General features: G+C 37.2%; 1 protein-coding gene and 1 long non-coding RNA gene across 18 annotated transcripts in view; one reads left to right on the top strand and one right to left on the bottom strand.

Annotated features, from left to right (window-relative positions):
- The window catches only part of LOC112543199 (uncharacterized), a 71,372-nt gene extending 66,007 nt beyond the window's left edge, over nucleotides 1–5,365 (top strand). For 4 of the 17 annotated variants that reach the window (XR_015797899.1, XR_015797897.1, XR_015797900.1 and 1 more), the window contains 2 exons: nucleotides 2,953–3,112; nucleotides 3,406–5,357. This is a non-coding gene — a long non-coding RNA (uncharacterized LOC112543199). Of the gene's footprint in view, nucleotides 1–2,952 lie in introns of all 17 variants that reach the window. The other 13 variants (XR_015797903.1, XR_015797901.1, XR_015797898.1 and 10 more) reach the window with 6 other exon arrangements.
- Nucleotides 5,366–12,173: 6,808 nt separating this feature from the next.
- LOC103067064 (protein tyrosine phosphatase receptor type N2) overlaps nucleotides 12,174–18,943 on the bottom strand; it is a 137,779-nt gene continuing 131,009 nt past the window's right edge. Inside the window, exon 13 of the mRNA XM_088150523.1 lies at nucleotides 12,174–13,907. Within this exon, the coding sequence (XP_088006649.1) occupies nucleotides 13,836–13,907 (72 nt within the window). The 3' untranslated portion in view covers nucleotides 12,174–13,835. The remainder of the gene's footprint in view (nucleotides 13,908–18,943) is intronic.

Consider the following 18,943-nt stretch of genomic DNA (forward strand, 5'->3'; position numbering starts at 1 on the left):
CTTCATATGTTTTTATTAGTAACTTGGATGAAGAATTGAATTTATCAGATTTGCAGATATTTTATTTATTTATTTATTTATTTATTTATCGTATTTATATAGCTGCCCAAAGTGACTCTGGGTGGCATAATACAGAATTGATTGTGATATGTAATATTCTAAAAGTCGGAAGGAAAATTCAAAATTACAGGATTGAGAATTGGGCTGAAAATAACAATATAATTTAATAGAAATAATTGCAAAATTCTTCACTTAGGAAAAATAAATCAAACAAATGGGCACAAGTTGGGGGATATCTGGCTTGTCAATAGTAGATGTGGAAAGGGTCTTGGAACTGTAGTTGACCAAAAACTAAATGAGTCAACATTGTACCATGGCTGCCAGAAAAATTAATTCTATTTTTTAAGTTGCCTCAATAGAAGTTTCCGAATCATGGGAGGTAATAATTCCACTCTATTTTCCATTAGTTAGACACCATTTTGTCCAATTCTGGGTACTGCACATTCAGACAAGCTGGAACATGTTAATAAAAGTGATTGGGAGACTGGAAAGGTAAATCCCACAAGGAGAGATTGATAGGACAGGATATGCTTAGTTCTGAAAGGAAAAAAAGACGGAAGAAGGCTGTAACAGGGCTTTGCTGAACCCTGAAGGATATGTAGAAGAAAGCCATGACCTGTTCTTTATCATCCTAGAATACAGGTCATGGAATAATTTTTTAAAGTTAGGTAGACACATTATTGATGAAAGGTAAGAGCGGCTTGATAGTGGATCCCATTACTTGCTGGATGTCTCGAAGCAGAGGTTGAAGAGACATTTATTGCAATGATTAAGTGTGAATTCTTGCCCTGAGCACACTGAGACATATTGGTGCAAATGGCTTCTTTCAACTCTGATCCTACAAATATGAGTTGGCTCAGGAGAATACATTTCTGAGTAATACAGGTATCCATATTCCTCCAGGTAGAAATTTTACCTCCAGAGTAGGTGAGGATTGTGGTTTTTGGATTCTACCCAGTTTAACAAATGGATTGTTGAATCCAGTACAACTAAAATATAGTTGCTTATATTTTCCATCATGCAGAGCTTTATGAAAAAAAAATCAAGACTTGCTTAACAGAGTTTCACAAGGGCTCTGAAACTGCAACATCCGATGTACTGCTCACAACATTGTGAAGACTGGGCACATAGCACACTTCTTCAAAGTGCTCTTTACCATCTGTTCTGTTGTATATAGAATTGCAGTCCTTTCTGTTTTCCATGGGCTGATTTCATGATATTTAGGGCTTATGCTAAACTGCATTGGGACTGTTGCCTAGAAATTAAAAGAAAAAAATTACCTAGAAATGAAAAAAAGAAAATATTTAAATGAGAGCCATAATATAGGTCATCTCTGACAAACTTAGTTAATTCAAGTTGCCTTTGCATGATGGGCGAACAAAGCTATCTTTTGTTGTTGTTGTTTCAAAGCTTTACCAGTTTTCTTGGGGGGTGGGCAGAAATGGGTTAGTAAACCAAAGAAAAATGAAAAGCCTAGTGCAGTGTTTCTCAACCTTAGCAACTTTAAGATATGTGGACTTCAAGTTCCAGAATTCCCCAGCCAGCCATGCTGGCTGGGGAATTCTGGGAGTTGAAGTCCACATATCTTAAAGTTGCTAAGGTTGAGAAACACTGGCCTAGTGGGACCAAAAGTATTCAACAAGCAGTGGCATGTTGAAACCAAAAAGTTTGTAAATGTGTCATAAATCACCGGGAAGTAAACTTAGGCTGTTAAGGAATCCAGACAAATAATGGAATTGTATCTTCATATGAAATTGAGTAACTTCACACTCCAAAGCCATCCTTTGTTTGGTACCTTCTGAAGTCCCCTGAGCATAACTGCTGGGAATTGGTAAGAAACAAATAGCAATGTAAGTTCTAAAATAGACTTAATCTATTTTTAAAAAATCTGAAAAAAAATCTGCCCAAATTCTAGATGTCTAAATAAATACTGTCTTCACTGTATGTGACATGCACCACGAGACTCAAACACTCTGCATCACCTGCTGGGCCCTCAGCCCTCCAAACACTGCTAGGCGTGGCCCTAGACATCAAAAGGTTGTCATTACCAGATTCTGTCTTAATGATACATATCTGCAAAACCTCACTATTTAGAGAAAAAAAATGTTCCAAGCAACTCTGAAAAGTTCCATTCTTCTTCTAACTAACACTAATCTAGTTGCTTGGGTGGTTTGGCAGTTTTCCACAAAGTCAGCATGGTCTGGAAGAATGACGGAACAGAACCAGGTTTTCTGGAATAGTTTAGCTCCAGAGATGGAAAGTTTTGCACATGACTACTTAATGAGAGTGCTCTAATTTGCAGGAATTATGAAGGGCATTTTGTGGAGATATGGATGAGCAACCCTACCCAAAACTGAATATTTTGGGGGAGGAGCTGCCAAAGTTGTATAGTTCTGTCTTTGGAAGAAGGTTGGCCAATTACAATTACAATTACAATTACAGGCTTGTTGCTTCTTGTTTGGTGATGAACCAGTGAAAGAGAAGCTTGAAATGCTGTTGGTTTTAATGTGATTTTTATTTATTTTTTGGTGACTTTGAGTCAGTGTTAACTCCTGGAGATGTCCTGAACTAGTCTCTTCAGTTTTCTTGGCAAGGTTTTTCAGAAGTGGTTTGCCATTGCCTGCTTCCTAAGGCTGAGAGAGAGAGAGACTGGCTCAAGGCCACCCAGCTGGCTTCATGCCTAGGGCAGGATTAGAACTCATGGTCTCCCAGTTTCTAGCCTGATGCCTTAAACACTGCACCAAAGTGACTCTAATGTGATTCATGTACATACAATTCTGTACTGGGTTGTGACAGTCACCTCTGTATAAGTCTGGAGATTTTAGGGTTGAAATGTGTGATTTGAATATTCAGCTTGCCACTTTCCTTTTCAAAAAGGATTTTCTTCTACAGGCTGGGCAAAGTGTCTCTTGGAAGACTTGGTGCAAGGCTCCAAAACTTTCCCTAGCTGTCAGTGTGGGCACACTCGGACACAGAGATGTGGAGTTGACCTGAGAAGGCCTTTGAAGGAGCCACAGCAAGGAACAAGGCTGCCTTACAGCTCTGCAGAGAGGTGCTTTATTTATGTCAATGCGCTTCAAATGCCTTGCACAGGCTTATTGTTCTATGACATGCGCAAACGTTATAGATGAGCAGGGGAGGAGTTTCTAAAATAAATAACACCTTGCTGCATATCAACCATGTTGTCTACTCAATAGTCATCTTTCATCAGCTGACCTTTCATCAGTGGCTAGGGCTCTCTGTGTTTGGTGGTCCTTTAAAAGGGAAACGTTCTTTCTCTCTTTTATTCTGTTTGTCATAGCTGTCTTTGTAATCTGACTAATGAATTAATACCCCTCTCTCTAGGTTTAAAAGAACTTGTCATTCACAAATGAGATGTTTCCAGCAGAACTACAGGCAAAGACTTCCTGGGTGATCATCTTGCTGCCAGCTTCCCATTGTTATAATAACCGAGTCCAAGATTTATGATGGCTGTCTTATTAAATAATCTGATTGGGTGCCTGTTTACTTGCAAATAGTTTCTCGATTACATTTCTGCCTAGGGAGTCCTGCCTCATGGTTTCTTTTATGATGATGGTTTTTCTTGTCAGCTTTTGCTGTGAGACTTGGCTCCTGCGAACCTCTTCCTTCTATGACAATTTTGCCAAATATCCAAAATGATTGGGCTTTCCCACAAAAGTCACCCTATCTTTGTAAATCAAGTATGTGTATTGATTAGGGGCAGCTGGGAAAGTAAGACATATTTCATTTTTATGACTTCTGTGGCAAGAATGTACACATATTTATTTTTGAAACATACCACATAGGGGAGGAAGCTGGTACAACTCACAGCACTTGTCTAATGGGGTGCTCATATAAAAATTACTCTTGAGTAAGAGAGCACATCTGATTTTCCAGATAGGTTTCTGGTGCCCAAACTGATCGTTCTTCCCAGGTTCTGAATCAGCTGTTCTGAAAGTCATCTGAAACATGGCTTTTATTTGTGTGTTTCTGGGCCTTTTGCAGTCTGTTCAATTTTGAACAATGCATAACTCTGGGGTTAGTATGAAAGATTTGCAAATTATACTCCTGACATCTTGGAGCCCAGTGATCACTTTCAAACTGATATTTGTGCAGCCAGATCAGTTCTACCACACTACAAGCAAGCTGCCCAGCTGTATCTTTCTTGGACCCCGTGGGCCCTCCTTGATCCCTATGGAAAGGAATGATGGACTACATGGGACCTCAGTCTGAACTAGCAAGACAATTATTACACTCCTGATTGTTGTCTAACTCATGAAAGTATCCCTATTTCATCTTTTCCCTGTCAAACAATCTTTTTTATTTGAGTAAAGGTACTGTTGTGCAAGAAATGTTTTGGGGTTACATTTGCAGCCATATATCCATTTAACCATACATCTGTTTAGTTTGTTTGGTTGCTAGGAATCCAATAAAAGAGAAACACCATTATTTTGTGCACCAGTGACTTTGGAGCATGATTTAGTGTGATACAAAAGTGCTCAGCAAATGAGGATGCTTTGCCTTAATCTGGTTAAAAAGAGGGCCAGAGCTAATGTTCTAGAGACGGCTGTATGAATGAGTAGAAAAATTAAATACCTCCCATAGTGAGGAAAATAGAGAGATTAGGAGGCTAACTTAAGTCCATCTATCATGATTCTATGATAGCATGCAGAGCAAACATTTCCACGAATCTTTTAGTTACACAAAAAGGTAGATCTAAAATGCTTTTGTTTTTTCTTCAGTGTCATGCCTTTATTGCACATCAAACACTATATCAAACAAAAGTGGGTTATGCTCCATCAGAACTGCCCATTCTAGGGTTATATAATAATATCACATAGCATGGCAAATATAGTCACGTACAGACCGGCTTCTAAGGGGGCTTAAATGTCTACAATTTGGTCAATTAGCAGATGTACAAAAAGGGGGAAGTTAAGAACTCAATAGTTCTTTTTCCTTTCTAAACTACTTTTTGGAATTTTTAAGTCTTGTTAAATTGGTTTTGCTTATATTTTTTCCCTTTTATTAACATATATGTATGTATGTATGTGTATGTGTACCACACACACAAACACACACAAAGGAGACTTCAATGCTGATTAGCTCATGGTAGAAATCTTTATTGTACAACAAATTCTTTGATGTAATCTGCTGCAGTTTCTTTTTTCTAATGTTATATTCCATTTTGTATGAAAAAGTCAAAAACTTTAATGCTTGTAATATTTGATATTTGAAATTGTAATTAATATTGATAGACTATTAGAAATAAAGAGAAAGAAATATTTTAAGACAATAGAATGTCAATAGTTTTAATTAATGCAGTGCAAATATAATTGTATTGAAACAACAAAAAGCATTAAGACTTACAATAATATACAGTAATAAAAAAGGGGGGGGAACCTGTCCATTCCACCATGGGAATTACACTAGTGCCTCTGATGCTGCAGCTGGAATCTCAATCTGTGGGCGCTGCTATCTTTCAAAAGGGTTCTTCAAATATCTGTGGATGAAAATAAAGCCAGCTACAGCACGGTGTAAAAAATTCTTCAATCTGGCAGATCTTAGTAGGAGGCTCTCCCCTTCCTCCTTCACATGGACTCTCTGGATCAACGACTGCATTGAATTTGATGCTCATGAGTACTGAGGATATGGGCTACCTGTATGCATGATCTGTAATGATAAGTGGTTAAAAGGTCTCTCCCTTGATTTTAATCAGAAGTTATATGTTTGCAGTTGAGCTTTCAGACACTTGGGAGCTGAAATTTCCTTATACACAAGCCTAATTTTAAAAAGGCACTGAAATCGGGGTACATTGAATACTCTTGTGTTGATTTTGGATCTAAACAAGTCATAGAAAATTGTTCCAGTAGGTACTTAAACTGAACACATATTCACCTTTTTCAGTCTGGTTCGGATGCCTTCCCATTTTTTCCTTCTCTACTCCTGCTGTTTCTTCCCTGCAAATAATCAGTCATTCAAGAAATCTCATCTGCTCAGAATCCATGCAGCGAGAAGGATAAACAGCACACCAGGATGTGATCAATCAGATTTGGCTCCATGATTACTTCATGTAGGCAAGTGAAGGCAATGTGAATGCATTAACTGAGAAACCATCCAAAAGGAGAGCAATCTTTGGAAACTAGCAAAAATGTTCAAGTGGTTTTGGCTTGGTTCTAGTTAAAAATGAAGCTGTGTTCCCATGGGATGGTTTTCCTTAGTTACTCCTTGAATTGTGGAAGCTGAGCATACTCAGTATGGAGAATGAGAGGTTTCTTGCACCTCCCTTCATGTTACATGCAGCAGTTATAACATGCAGAGCAATACCACCATCACTTATCAGCTCTTGAAAGTAGCCTGCTAAAATCAGGCCTAAAGCCTATGTCAGCATCCTGCGCTCACAGTGGTCAACAAAAGCCAACACACAGAATACGACTGTAGTGCTGTTGGGTTCATATTCATACTGTTTTCCTTCAACTAGCTTTGAAAGGGACATAGACTTTGATTTTGGCAGTAGTGCATTGGTTGTACCTAGTAGTCTTGCATTGCCTTATCCTCCATGAATGCATTTGAACTCCTCAAAAAACCACCCATGTGAATGACCATCGCTACATCTCATAACAACTTCCAAGGCTTAACTGGATGCTACTTCCTTTGAACCATCCCAATCTTACACCATTCATCTTCATTGGATGGGTCACACGGTCCAAACGGCAGAAAAACATAACCCCGTCATTTTGTTTCATCTCATAGACGCCGCCTTTAACTCACTTTATTTTCTAAATTTAAACACCTGATTTTGTAACCAGGGGCAGTGCCTGACAAGAGTGCACTGCACTCTTATGCAAGTGAAGAACATTCCTCAGTTTAAGTGGATAGGAGCTAGCTTGAAGCAGAAGCCAATGTTGGGTTAGGCCTTAGAGATTTATTTATGATACTTATCTCCATCTCAATCCTTAAACAGACTCTAGCTGATATTTCTAGCGTATCTCTAGATAAGCTAGAGAACCTTAGAATACCATATGCAGGCATGTTCAGGCAGGCATGCTGCTTTGAACTATGTTTGAGAAGGACAGTGTAACACATTCTACCAAATAGATAGCATGGGGCCAAGCTGTGCTCTCTGGAAAATTGTTAGAAATAAGAATGTGTGCATATATGCAAATGGTGATAGTTAAAATGTATTAAGAAAGGAGCCAGTGCAATCTTTATGGTAAAGAAAGTGCTTCTAAACATGCTGATGCTGAAATACTCCCCTTTATTGGGCATTAAGGAGTTTCAAACAGTCTGCTTATTTATCCCATATCATTATAACACTATGCCACTGGCAATTCTAGCAGGTAGATATTTGAAAATCTTGTATAAATAGCATCTTTCTCCTTGTGGTCAGAGTTTGAGTCGGTGGAATGTGCATTGTTGCATTGCTCCTTTTAGTGAGAAATGAAATCTATTTATGCCACATCTATTAGCAAGAATAAATTGGGGAATGGCTAATCATAGGACAGTGTTCAATCAACTCTTTAGAAAGGCACTCACTACTTATATAATTTTTAACAGTGAAAGTCCACCGTAATTTATAGGCCCAGTATGTCAGAGAGAGGTTTACATTTTAGGTCCTGTAATGGAAGGCTCATATACATGTAATGTGTTAAACGCTTATCACGTATTTCTGTGACTTCTGCAGAAATGACTGTAAAAATCTGATAATGATCTTATCAACAGTACACATGTGCAGCATTAAACATCCTTAAGGGAAGTGATTTTTGTACTAATCTCTCACCTCGCATAGGATGAAACTGATCTTTACATGTCAAGGATGTACGTTCCCATTGGCTTTATATGCTAACAATAATAGTTGGGATCAGTTCCCAGGTTGTTGAAAGAACTGACAAATATTTGGTTGAATATTTGATTGTGAGTATACTGTCTATTGTTGCTGGACAGTATATAAAACTATGAAATAAATGAAATTTTGAAATAGCAAATTGAAGAGATGTCCAGATGTTAGTGATATGGCTATAGTGCAGCACTCATGTCCCACAGACCACCTTCTAAATCAGCATCACTAGGAACGTTAAAGTGCAGAAGCATCAGGCCGAACATGCCTGTATTCAGAATGTCAGATATTACCATCAGAGACTTACTCTATTATTCTTCTAAATATCACTGAATTCGTCTTCTTTGAGCACAATGCACCAAGAATGTCTCCCATTACATAAATTCTCTTCTCAAATGCTAAGTATTTCCAAAACATAAACATACTAAGTATCCTTATAATGTTGTAAGGCCCAGTGAGCGAGCAAGGCAGAAGCAATCTTTTGCCACTAACAATTGGTCACAAATCTATATTGTTAGTTTGTTCAGCACATACCCCTAACTGATATATGGTTCACAGCAATGCTACATTAACTAACCAGGCTACATGATAAAGAAACTCTCATTTTGAGGCTGTTGTTGATTTGCGCCCACTTCAGATAGACTGTATGGCAAGATAATTATTTTTATGCTCACAGCTGTAAGAGCTTACTGCATATAGGAAGTGTACATAAATACTGGGAAGGGTTCTTAGTCTATATGTATTTCTGTGACATACTAGTTTTTATGCTGCAGCAGCATTGCTTTTAAACCAACCTGTAATTAAAGATGTAATTTTTTTATCAATATCTTTGCTGACATAGTAAGAGATGCATCCTCCTGCTGGATCATGTGAGTTGCAAGGGCTTGTTTCACCCAGTTGTTATTGCTTGGTTCTAGGTTTCCCTTCGGGTTTGCTTGCCTATAGTACAACAATGGTGTAAAGGAAAATGGCCAGAGTCCTTAATCCTTGCACATGCACCTCTAGGACAGCATAGAGAGATAAAGAAAAGTATGGGATGACAACACCCACTGTTAGCAACAGAATAAGAGGCATAGAGAAATGCCGAAGGAAGAAAATAGCTGAGAAGGCAAGGGGGCTTTTCTGAGGAGCAAGTAGAGTCTAGAGCCTTCAGGTATAAGCAGATTTTGAGGATCTGTTGTTTAGTGTCAAGCCATCTCCTGGATGACACCAGTATTTCCCCCCCATTGCAATGATTATAAGTAAGGCTTGTTTTGGGGGGATTTTTCTTCTCTGGAGGTAGAACAAAATATGGTGAGTGTGTCTCTGTAGGTGTATGGATTTGTTTTCAATTATACACCTACAAATAATTCATCACACCAAACTGAACTTGAGAAACTGACAGATACCAGATACCAGCAATAAAGGATTGCTATCATGGACCCAATTGACTGAAACCCAAGAACTGTGCTTGGTGGATCATACTCATTGTTATATACTCTTCTCTTAGCACAGAGCAGCGTTTCCCAGGGTGAGGTTGTCCATAGCTCTGCCAAATGGGAAGTGTTGTTCCAACACATCAGAAGGGCCTAATGTTGGAAAGGCTGGTATAAACAACTAACACTTAGGGCAAAATGTGCCATCCTTTTAATGAGATGAAGTCTGTAAGGCTTTGTTACAGTTTTTGCTTAGTCATTAAGTTTACATAAAGTTTAATGCTGCAATCCTACAGTCACCTGGGAGTAAATACTGTTGAACTCCATGGGGCTTATTTCCAAATAGGTATATATAGAACTCTACAGCACATGATGGAAAAAACTTTCAAATACCAAATTAAATTTATTATAGTTTTCAATCTAATTTACCAAAAGGTTGAAGAAACTCATTGTTTGAAAAGTGCATTATCACAATGATTTTCTCAAGAGTTCCCTAAACATATAAGCAAAATAGAATTTAAAAAGGCAGCTATTTAACTGCTTTTATATTATTGAATGAATTTGTAACCAAATTCATCAAATACTTGTACTTTCTATTCCAACAGGTTTTATCCTTTTTATAAAAAAAATAATCTATCTCAGTAATTATGTGCGGCTCTTTTATATTAATGTTATGCTTGATTAATAAAGCACAAACTCACAAATTAAAGATAATATTGCTGTCATTTCTCCGTGGGATGTGAAGGCAGAGGTTTATGCATGTATTTGAGGAAAGATGTGCAATCAACATTTCCCCTCAGAGTTTTAATAACTGTGATGGCGGGAGGAAGGGAGGAATACGCTTCAGACTTTTTTTTAAATCTGACTTTCATCTGTTTGCTACTTGCAAGCCTTTCAAAATCCAGATCCATAATGGCATTCTACAGTCCATAGATAAAATACATTTTTAAAAACATAATTCAAGATAGCTCTGTGAACCAGTTGTAGCTTAGGCTCTGCGAACTTATCCTTTAGAAAGATGAGTAATAAGTGTAAAATCTCTCCTAACAATTGCAAGAGAAAAGTATATTTGTTCTCAACTTTTATTAGAGACATCTGCAAGAATGCCAAACCTGTGAACCAGGGAGCTGTTTAAAGGAAACGCTAAAATATCCCCTCAACTAACATTTCTGCACCCTGTCACAAAACTTGTTTTAATATCTGCATGCACAAGTGAGAAAGTGTGCATATGGGTATGAAAGCAGGTTCCATATTCATGTAATCCAACCTGCACACAGTATATAGTGTCTCACGTTGGTAGCCTGTTACACCAACTTTATTAGTTGTCCTTCTATGAGCATTATTTAAATCTTCAGACCCTTGTTTGAATACAGGCTTCACCTACATCAAGCCAAAAGTTTATCCTGCTTTTTGGGTGACAGGTTTTATAATTGCTAGACTTCGTGTGTTTTATTTTTGGATGTTATTGTATTTTGTAAGCCAGTTTGAATTGGCTTTTGCCTTAAAAGGAAGCTTGGAAGTAATTAAAATAATTATTTAGCCAGGAATTGCATGGGTTGTAATGTTGGACAGGTAGCCCGATAATGCCAATCATCTGAGACATGCCAACTTGAGGGGATGGTAGGGGGCTGGGTTGAGTTCACCTTCCTTTTCCTAAAAAAAAGAAGTTGATGAGATCTACCATGTACTAGTTTGGGGAGACTGTTTGTTGTATATAGTAATCATATCAGGACCTTTCTCTTGTGTGATATAGAAACACATTCAACTTCATCTTAATTTCAAATTATAAATGAAGAAGAAGAATTGAAGTATTACCTGCTGTAGAGTCAATGCAGAGAATACATTTGGACAATCATATCCCAATTTAAAAAGATATGCAAATGCCTATTCTTTCCTAGCATGCAGTTGCTTCCCTCCTTTTTTTGTGCGCAAGCTATGAAGTGAAAAATATGCCAGGAAGCGACAGCAAACATAACTTTCAAGAATATCTGAATTAGATATGGTTAATAGGCTCTCAATCAGCCAAGACATGTAGGATATAAACTGTGGTTTCACATTTTAGCTTGTTGGAAACAACTGGCCATAGTTCTCCAGTACTGATAGTCAACTGTAGCTAAATGGTTGAAAGTACATTATTGTTGCTAGAAGACTAGGCACTTCACCAGAGTGGTAGATTTAAATTATATGGGCAAATTCAACTGGTAGGACCTTCTAGGTAGTGACAACAATGAGAAACAGAGAAAGAACAATTGGAAAAAATCTGCTCTATCCAAGATTCTATGTTTACCATGAGAAACCAGCCTTATAGACTGAAGATTGCAGGCTGAAACAATGACTATACTATTGGGATTCTAATTAAACATTGTCCTGGATCTCCTAAATGTAGACCACCTGAATATGCCCTTAATTATTTCCTTCTAGGCTAATAAAACAATATTCCCAAGAACACTGTATCTAATAATGAAGAACTGTGTGTGATGCTTGCTTCTTCAGAATGTTCATGTTCATTTTGATGTAGATGTTAATCTGTGAGGAATCCATAATATATTGTTTAACTCCAGTAAGCCTAATATAAATTCTGGCAGATATCACTGCAGTTGATTTTTGTCTTCCCCAATTCCTATTCTTTACCAGTTAAAAATAAAGGATATTTTTTTCTCTTTTTCTCTTTTACTTATTATTTGACTACTCGTAAAAAGTTGATATTATCACACTACCATGTGATTAAATGTATAGGAAGTATATACAAAGAGGATAAAAGAGTCCAATTTAACTGCTTTGCAAGACTAATAATGAAATGTGCAAACCAAGCATTTTATATATCTCACAAACAATGTGCAAAAATATACATGGCAGTTAATACATCCAAAGCTTTTTGAAACAATTCTTTAATTACTAGAAGGTTGCATTTAAGCTTACATTAAACAGTACAGATAGTGGGTAGAACGACTGCTGCTGCTACAGGTCTTCCATAGGTTTCAATGAAGTTTGCAGAGGTAAAGAGAGAAGATATCATAGTAGTACTTGGTGAATACTCATGTAAGCCCCAGTGAAACTGTTTGATGGACTGTGCCCAAGAACTGCAACATATAATTTTATTCACAAATTGCTGTGATCTTCCTGGAAATGGACAGACACACACTTTGGAATGAAATTCACAACAAATGCCAGAAGCCTTAAAACAAATAAATAATAGTTATACTATACAGTAGTTGACGCGTATTTTTCTTTAGTTACACGTCAAATAAATGAAGACATGTCCCATCAACTTGTTTCCATCTTCTTGAATCAACAAATGCTATGCACATGGAAATCTTTTTGCATACAGTATATTTCTGCATGTGCAAAGGACCAATTGGGAGAGAGCCTAAGTGTTCCCTTTTTAAGTATGTTTCACAGGGAGTTATCAGACTATTTTACAGACAATGGCAGCAGTTCTGAAATCATTTACTTTCAAGCAATATAAGTGATAAAGAACTGAAATCAGAAGGGAAGGCAAATAACATCAAGTTTAAATTATTCTGCAAATTCAGGAATATATCAAAGAACTTGCCATAGTTTAAAATAACGATGCTAGCAATTCAATCAGACAAGAAGCTATTAGAAGAATCTCTTTTCAGATCTTTAAAAACAGTGTACATATTTGGTTGTTTAAAAAGATAAATTAATGTTAAGTTATAAAAATAGAAAGAAAATCAGCTTTCAACAACTGTCAGCAGAGGGCTTTTAAAAATCTGTTGAGGTTAAATTATTCTGCCTCCCTTCTTCCCATTAGGGCAGCAACATACAATAAAAGTTTGTTGTGCTTTTTGGAAACTTGGGCTCCTGCTAACATGACCGACATTTCCTCCATAGCTGTTATAACCATGCAAGTCCCAGAACTTAGAGCTTAAGATCTGCTTCTATTCATTACAGAAAGTTGAAAAGTTAAAAACAAAACAAAAAAAAGGAAAAGCATCAGCTTGCCAAGACACAGCATGAAAGGCATAGTTTCTTTATATACGAAATAGGACTCATATTTATGAAAACATGGGGCATTGTACTGTGGGCTTGCTTGGCCTTTGTAAGAACAACCTCTATGCTTTAAAAAAAAAAAAACAGCCCCCCCCTTTTATACAGTTTTGGAAAAGTTGCAGAAACATAACACTATGTTGCCAGAGACACATTGAATGCACTGCTTATCTACAACAATGTATATTTTCTATGAACAAGGTGTGCACGTGCATTCCAAGTGTGAAATTTAGGACTTCTTTGATGTAAAAGAAGTAGAGGGATTGTTCTGGTCACATAAGGTCTCGGTGTATTATTATTTCGGAATATCGTAATAAGAACAATATACCCATTCTCGGTTGAACTTGAACTGGCAATAGAAATTTGTAAGGAACCAATCAATATGTGGTTACAACAGCAGACGTACAATTAAGATCAGGTCACGTTTCCAACAACATTCACAGGGACCAAGAATAATGAAACAGAGAGACCACCCTGCCACACCAGGAACCCCCAGTTAACAGACCACAGGCTGCTCACTGCGGAAGCGCTTTGAGTATTGCGTTCACTTCTTCTGCAACTGCTGTCAGGGCAAACTCAAACTGTTCCTGTGGACAGAACATTCAGAATTTATATTCTGCAGCATTTCTAGAAATCCTTATGAAAAACATTCAGGACATGGCAGTACACAACAATTAAAAAAAATGTCAGGGTTAGATTAGTGAGGTAATCTTCCATATTGCTTGACCATTGCTATTAAGAGTGACCTTAACTGGAAATAACTTAAAGACACCATTTAATACTGCAAATTATTTGCTTATGTGAAAGGCTTGTGAGCAATAAATAATATATGAAAATCCTGTCAGTATGAAGTGGGTAACTGAACAGCAAGATATGGAAAATGAGAGTCAAGCCTATTTCCTGGATCTCTCCCTCTCTACCATAAATCCTTAAAAATATGATGCCTGTTTGTTGATTTTAATACTTGAATCCTTAGCTTTGGACTTCCAGTTTCTTCCCATGCAGATATAGATAACCTGCAATATTGGCTTAAATAGTGGCACTATTTTATCATGTGTTTCTGACTATAAATTATTCAGAAGGATTTCAAAGGACTGGAACCTTGTTTCTTTTGAATTTTATTGTTTAACTCCCCAGAATTGCACTTATACATTCAATTTCATGAAGTATCTGGATTTATTGCTGGGGTCAAAAAAGATGGAATTAATACCGTATTTTTCCGACTATAAGATGATACTTTTTTCTAAAATCCTTACCCTAAAAATTGAAGGGCGTCTTATTCAAGGAAATCAGCCGAGGAGAGAACCGCGCGGTTGCAAAACTGCCCATACTTTGTTTCTGCAAAGAGGCTTCCTCCTATTGCTAGCCTCCAATCACAAGTGAAATAGCTTGTCTCCCAAACAGACTTCCTCCAATCACGAGCCTTATGTAACTGACGTCAGCTGATGCTGAACAAACCAATTAGAGGAAGGCTGTTTGCAGAGACAAGCTATCGGCAGTTTCACTCGTGATTGAACGTGATCAGTTATGCAAAAGAGCCTGGAAATAGAGCTGCAGAGAGACGGTTTGGACCTCCTCCCACCGAGTGTATCAGGTAAATGTTAACTAATTACTAAATAAAAATGTGTTCTGCACTATCTTTAAAATATTGATTTCTTAATTTTGGGTTGGAAAAGTGGGGGTCGTCTTGTACATGGGGGCGTCTTATTGACGGAAAAATACGGTATGTGGTTTAACCAATGTGTTAACCAGCCGTGTTCTTGGGCCACCTTCAAAGTATCTAATATGTTTTTATTATGGTACAGCATTTTGTTTCTGTCATATGAAAAACGATCAAATATAAAACCCTCTGTAAACTTTTGAAACTTTACAATTTTTTTTTTTTTTTTTTACTTAGAGGCACATATTATTGAGTGGGCATATAAATTCACTGGAGATCAATAGGAGGACAGGAAAAAATATATTGCTCATATTCTTCCAACCTACTGCCACACCTCTATTTCTGAAATGCAGAATTCTTCTCTAATGAAAGAATTCATTTTATACACACAGTCCTGCACTTATTTATCTGAAATCTGGCAGGCTTATTCCACTCAGAAGATTCTATTATGTTTGAAAATGTTTATGCAAAAGCAAAATACAGTAGATACAATTACTTGATTTAAAAAAATAAGTTAGTAAATATAAATAAAAATATATTTAAGATTTCTCAAAATGAAGTTTTAAATTCAAGGTGAAATTGAACTGGATGATTACTGGCACATAGCCAAATTCTTATACTTTGGTAAGCTCTCGTTAATAACAAAATTAAAATGGATTAAAGGGAGGTTGAGTAAATCTTTTTTTTTTTTTTAACAACAGAAAATAGTTCCCCAGGGTCCTATATGAGGGGATGGCTATAGAAATTGAATAAATAAATAAGGAAATAAATACATTTTGATGGAAATTACACTCACTAATTAACTTGTTTATATAATCTGTTATTGTTATGGCATTTACTCTGCATCATCTGACTGGTAATGATTTCTTTTTATATATGTCAATATCATAAGAATCTCAGTCATGGGCATGGTAACTATTAGAATAGGAATGATAGGACCACACCAAAGGGTATTCAGGGTACACATTTAATTATTCCTGCTTCAGCATTGCATAGAACCCTGGTCAGTAATGTGGTGCAGTAGAATTATAGCAAGATAAACACAGCAAGTGGCTGTTGGTCTGGCTTTCAAGGTGGTAGTGATAGTGACTGATTATGTGCCATCAAATCGCTGTCAACTTTTCGCAGCTGTGTAGATTATCTCCAGGAGGATCTGTCTCCAACCTGGTCCTTCAGGTCTTCCAGCTGTGTACCCACTGCCACTACAATTAAGTCCATCCACCTTGCTGCTGGTTGTTCTCTTCTTCTCTTTCCTTCCACCTTTCCCAGCATTACAGACTTCTCCAGAGGACTAGCTCTGTGCATAATGTGTTTGAGCCTGGCCATTTGTGCCTTGAGTGAGAACTCTGAGTTGATTTATTTGATGATCCATTTGCTTGTTTTCTTGGCTATCCATGGTATTCTCAAGAGTTTTCTCCAACATCAATGTTCAAAAGCATCAATACTTTTTCTATGCTCCTTGAAAATCCAACTTTAACTTCAATAGACTGTCATAGGGAAAACCATTGCATGCAGGATTCCCATTTTGTAAGTATGGATACATCCTGGCACCTGAATACCTTTTGAAAGGACTTCATGGCTCCTCTACCAAGTGCTAGTTTGTGGTGTATTTCTTAATTGTTGGTTCCTTTACTGTTGATAATTGATCTTAAAAGGCAGAAGCTACTCACCACTTCAGTATCTTCACTGTTAACTCTAAGGCTGGTTGCTATACTTGTTGCCCTTAGTCTGGCCTTCTTTATATTTAATCTTAGACACATTTTTTCACTTTGCCCCTTGACTTTCATTACTAGAGCTTGCAGGTAATTTGCATTTTCAATTATCAGAGTAGTGTCATCAGCATAGCACAGGTTGTTGGTATTTCTTCCTCCATTTTTGAAACCATGCTCATATTCTTCCAATCCAGCTTCCTTCAATATATATTCTACATAAAGTTGAATAAATAAGGGGAGAGAATACAGCCTCTGTTCACTTGGAGCCAGTTTGTTTCACCATGTTCTGCCAGCGCTGTAGCTTTTTAACCCATGTATAGGTTTCTCATGAGGACAATGAGAAGTTCTGGGATTCCCATTTTTCTAAGCAGATTCCACAGCTTGACATGACTGACATAATCAAAGGCCTTTCTGTAATCAAGGAAGCACACAGTGACTTCTTTTTGGTATTCATTGGCTTTCTCAGTTATCCAGCATGCATCAGTAATGTCTCATGTTCCATGGCCTTTTCTAAAGCCAGTTTGAACATCTGGCATCTTCCTCTCCATGTAGGGCTCTAATCTGCATTGGATGATCATAAGCATTATTTTGCTTGGGTGTGAAATTAAGGATATTGTATGATAGTTTTCACATACTGTTAAGTCTCCTTTCTTTGGTATTAATATGTAGATTAGCCTTTTTTCTCCATGTTATTTTCCAGATTTGCTGGCACAGCTTGGTTTGAACCTTTACTACTACTTCTGTTGCTTGCCTTATTTCTGTAGATATTCAATCAATTTTTGTCTGTAGCCTTCCAATTTGGTAATGAGCAGAATGCTGTTCTAACTACATTTTCCAGTACTAGAGCTTCTTATAAGTAGGGAATATTTTTTAAGATACCTTGGATGTTGACAACTCTACTGTACAATGTTTCAGTATACTCCCTCCATCTTCCTTTGATCCCCTTTGAGTAAGTTACTATCTGTCCATTGGTGTCTTTTAGCACACCAATTTGAGGGTGGAACCTCCTTTTGAGACTTTTTGGAAGACTTGTTTTTCCTTGTCTATTTCCATCTTCAATGTTTTTACAGATGTTGTTGTAATACTGCTTGTCACTTTTAACAGCTCTCAGAAATTCTTTGTTAAGTTCCTTCCTAATGTCTTTGTCTTTGGTTTCTCTTTTCTTCTTGGCAATTTCCACAGTTGTTCTGACATTCAGATTGCTTTCATCTGATTCTTGATCTTTGGCAGTCTCTTTTCATATTCATCTTTAGCAACTTCTTTTAGTTCATTCCACAATTCCTCTGGTTCCATGCAGTTCAGGATGTCAAAGCGATTCCCTATGTTCTCCTTGAAAATGGTGGGTACATGCTCAAGATCATATTGTGAAACTGGTTGGCTTTCTTTTCTTCTTTAGCTTATCTTGGAGTTTGCACATGAGCAGTTTATTATGTATTTCACAATCAGCCCTTGGTTTCGTTTTGGCTGTTATAACAGGTCTTTTCTTTTATCTTGTACCAATAATATAGTCAATCTGATTTTTGTGTATTCTGTTTGGTGACGTCCATGTATATAAGTGCCATTTGGGTTGTTGGGAGAATGCGTTAGCAATTAAAAAATCATAGGGTTGGCAGGAATTGATAAGTCCTTTTCCTGTTTCATTTTGGTTTCCTAGACCATACAGGCCAAGCACATTTTCTTCCTTAATATTTCCAGGCTTGGCATTCCTGTTTCCAATCAAAAGCAGCACATCTTGCTTGCATGTTCAGCAGATTTCCGATTGAACTTGACCATAAAGCTCATCAACCTCCTCTTCTTCTGCATTAGTGGTTGGAGCAATAAACCTAGATAATCATATTAAAAGACTGTCCACTAAGCCTAGTTGATATTATGCTGTCAGTGATTGCACTGTAGTCCAGTATTGTTCTTGCTATATCCTTCCTAACTATGAATGCAACTCCATTCCTTCTTTGTTTTTCATGTCCAGAGTAGTAAACAACATGATCTTCTCACTGAAAATGCTCAATTCCAGTCCATCTCAATTTGCTGCTGCCTAAAATGTCAATATGCAGCTGATGGGAACATCAGCAACTAGATACCCCAAAGGCTTTAATCTAGCTGTGACATAAAAACCATTAGTACTCTTAAAGGTCCTCAGTTCTTCCTCAGAAATATGTTTAGTGCCACCTGACTTGCGAGGCTCATCATCTGGCACTATATTGTCAAACATTTAATATTTTCTATCCACATGGTTTTCTTGGTAAAATAGAAG

The sequence above is a fragment of the Python bivittatus genome, unplaced genomic scaffold, assembly GCF_059951505.1.
Source record: "Python bivittatus isolate LINGU-HERP-01145 unplaced genomic scaffold, Pbiv_v1 ctg000610_np1212, whole genome shotgun sequence".
Classification (NCBI taxonomy): Eukaryota; Metazoa; Chordata; class Lepidosauria; order Squamata; family Pythonidae; genus Python; species Python bivittatus.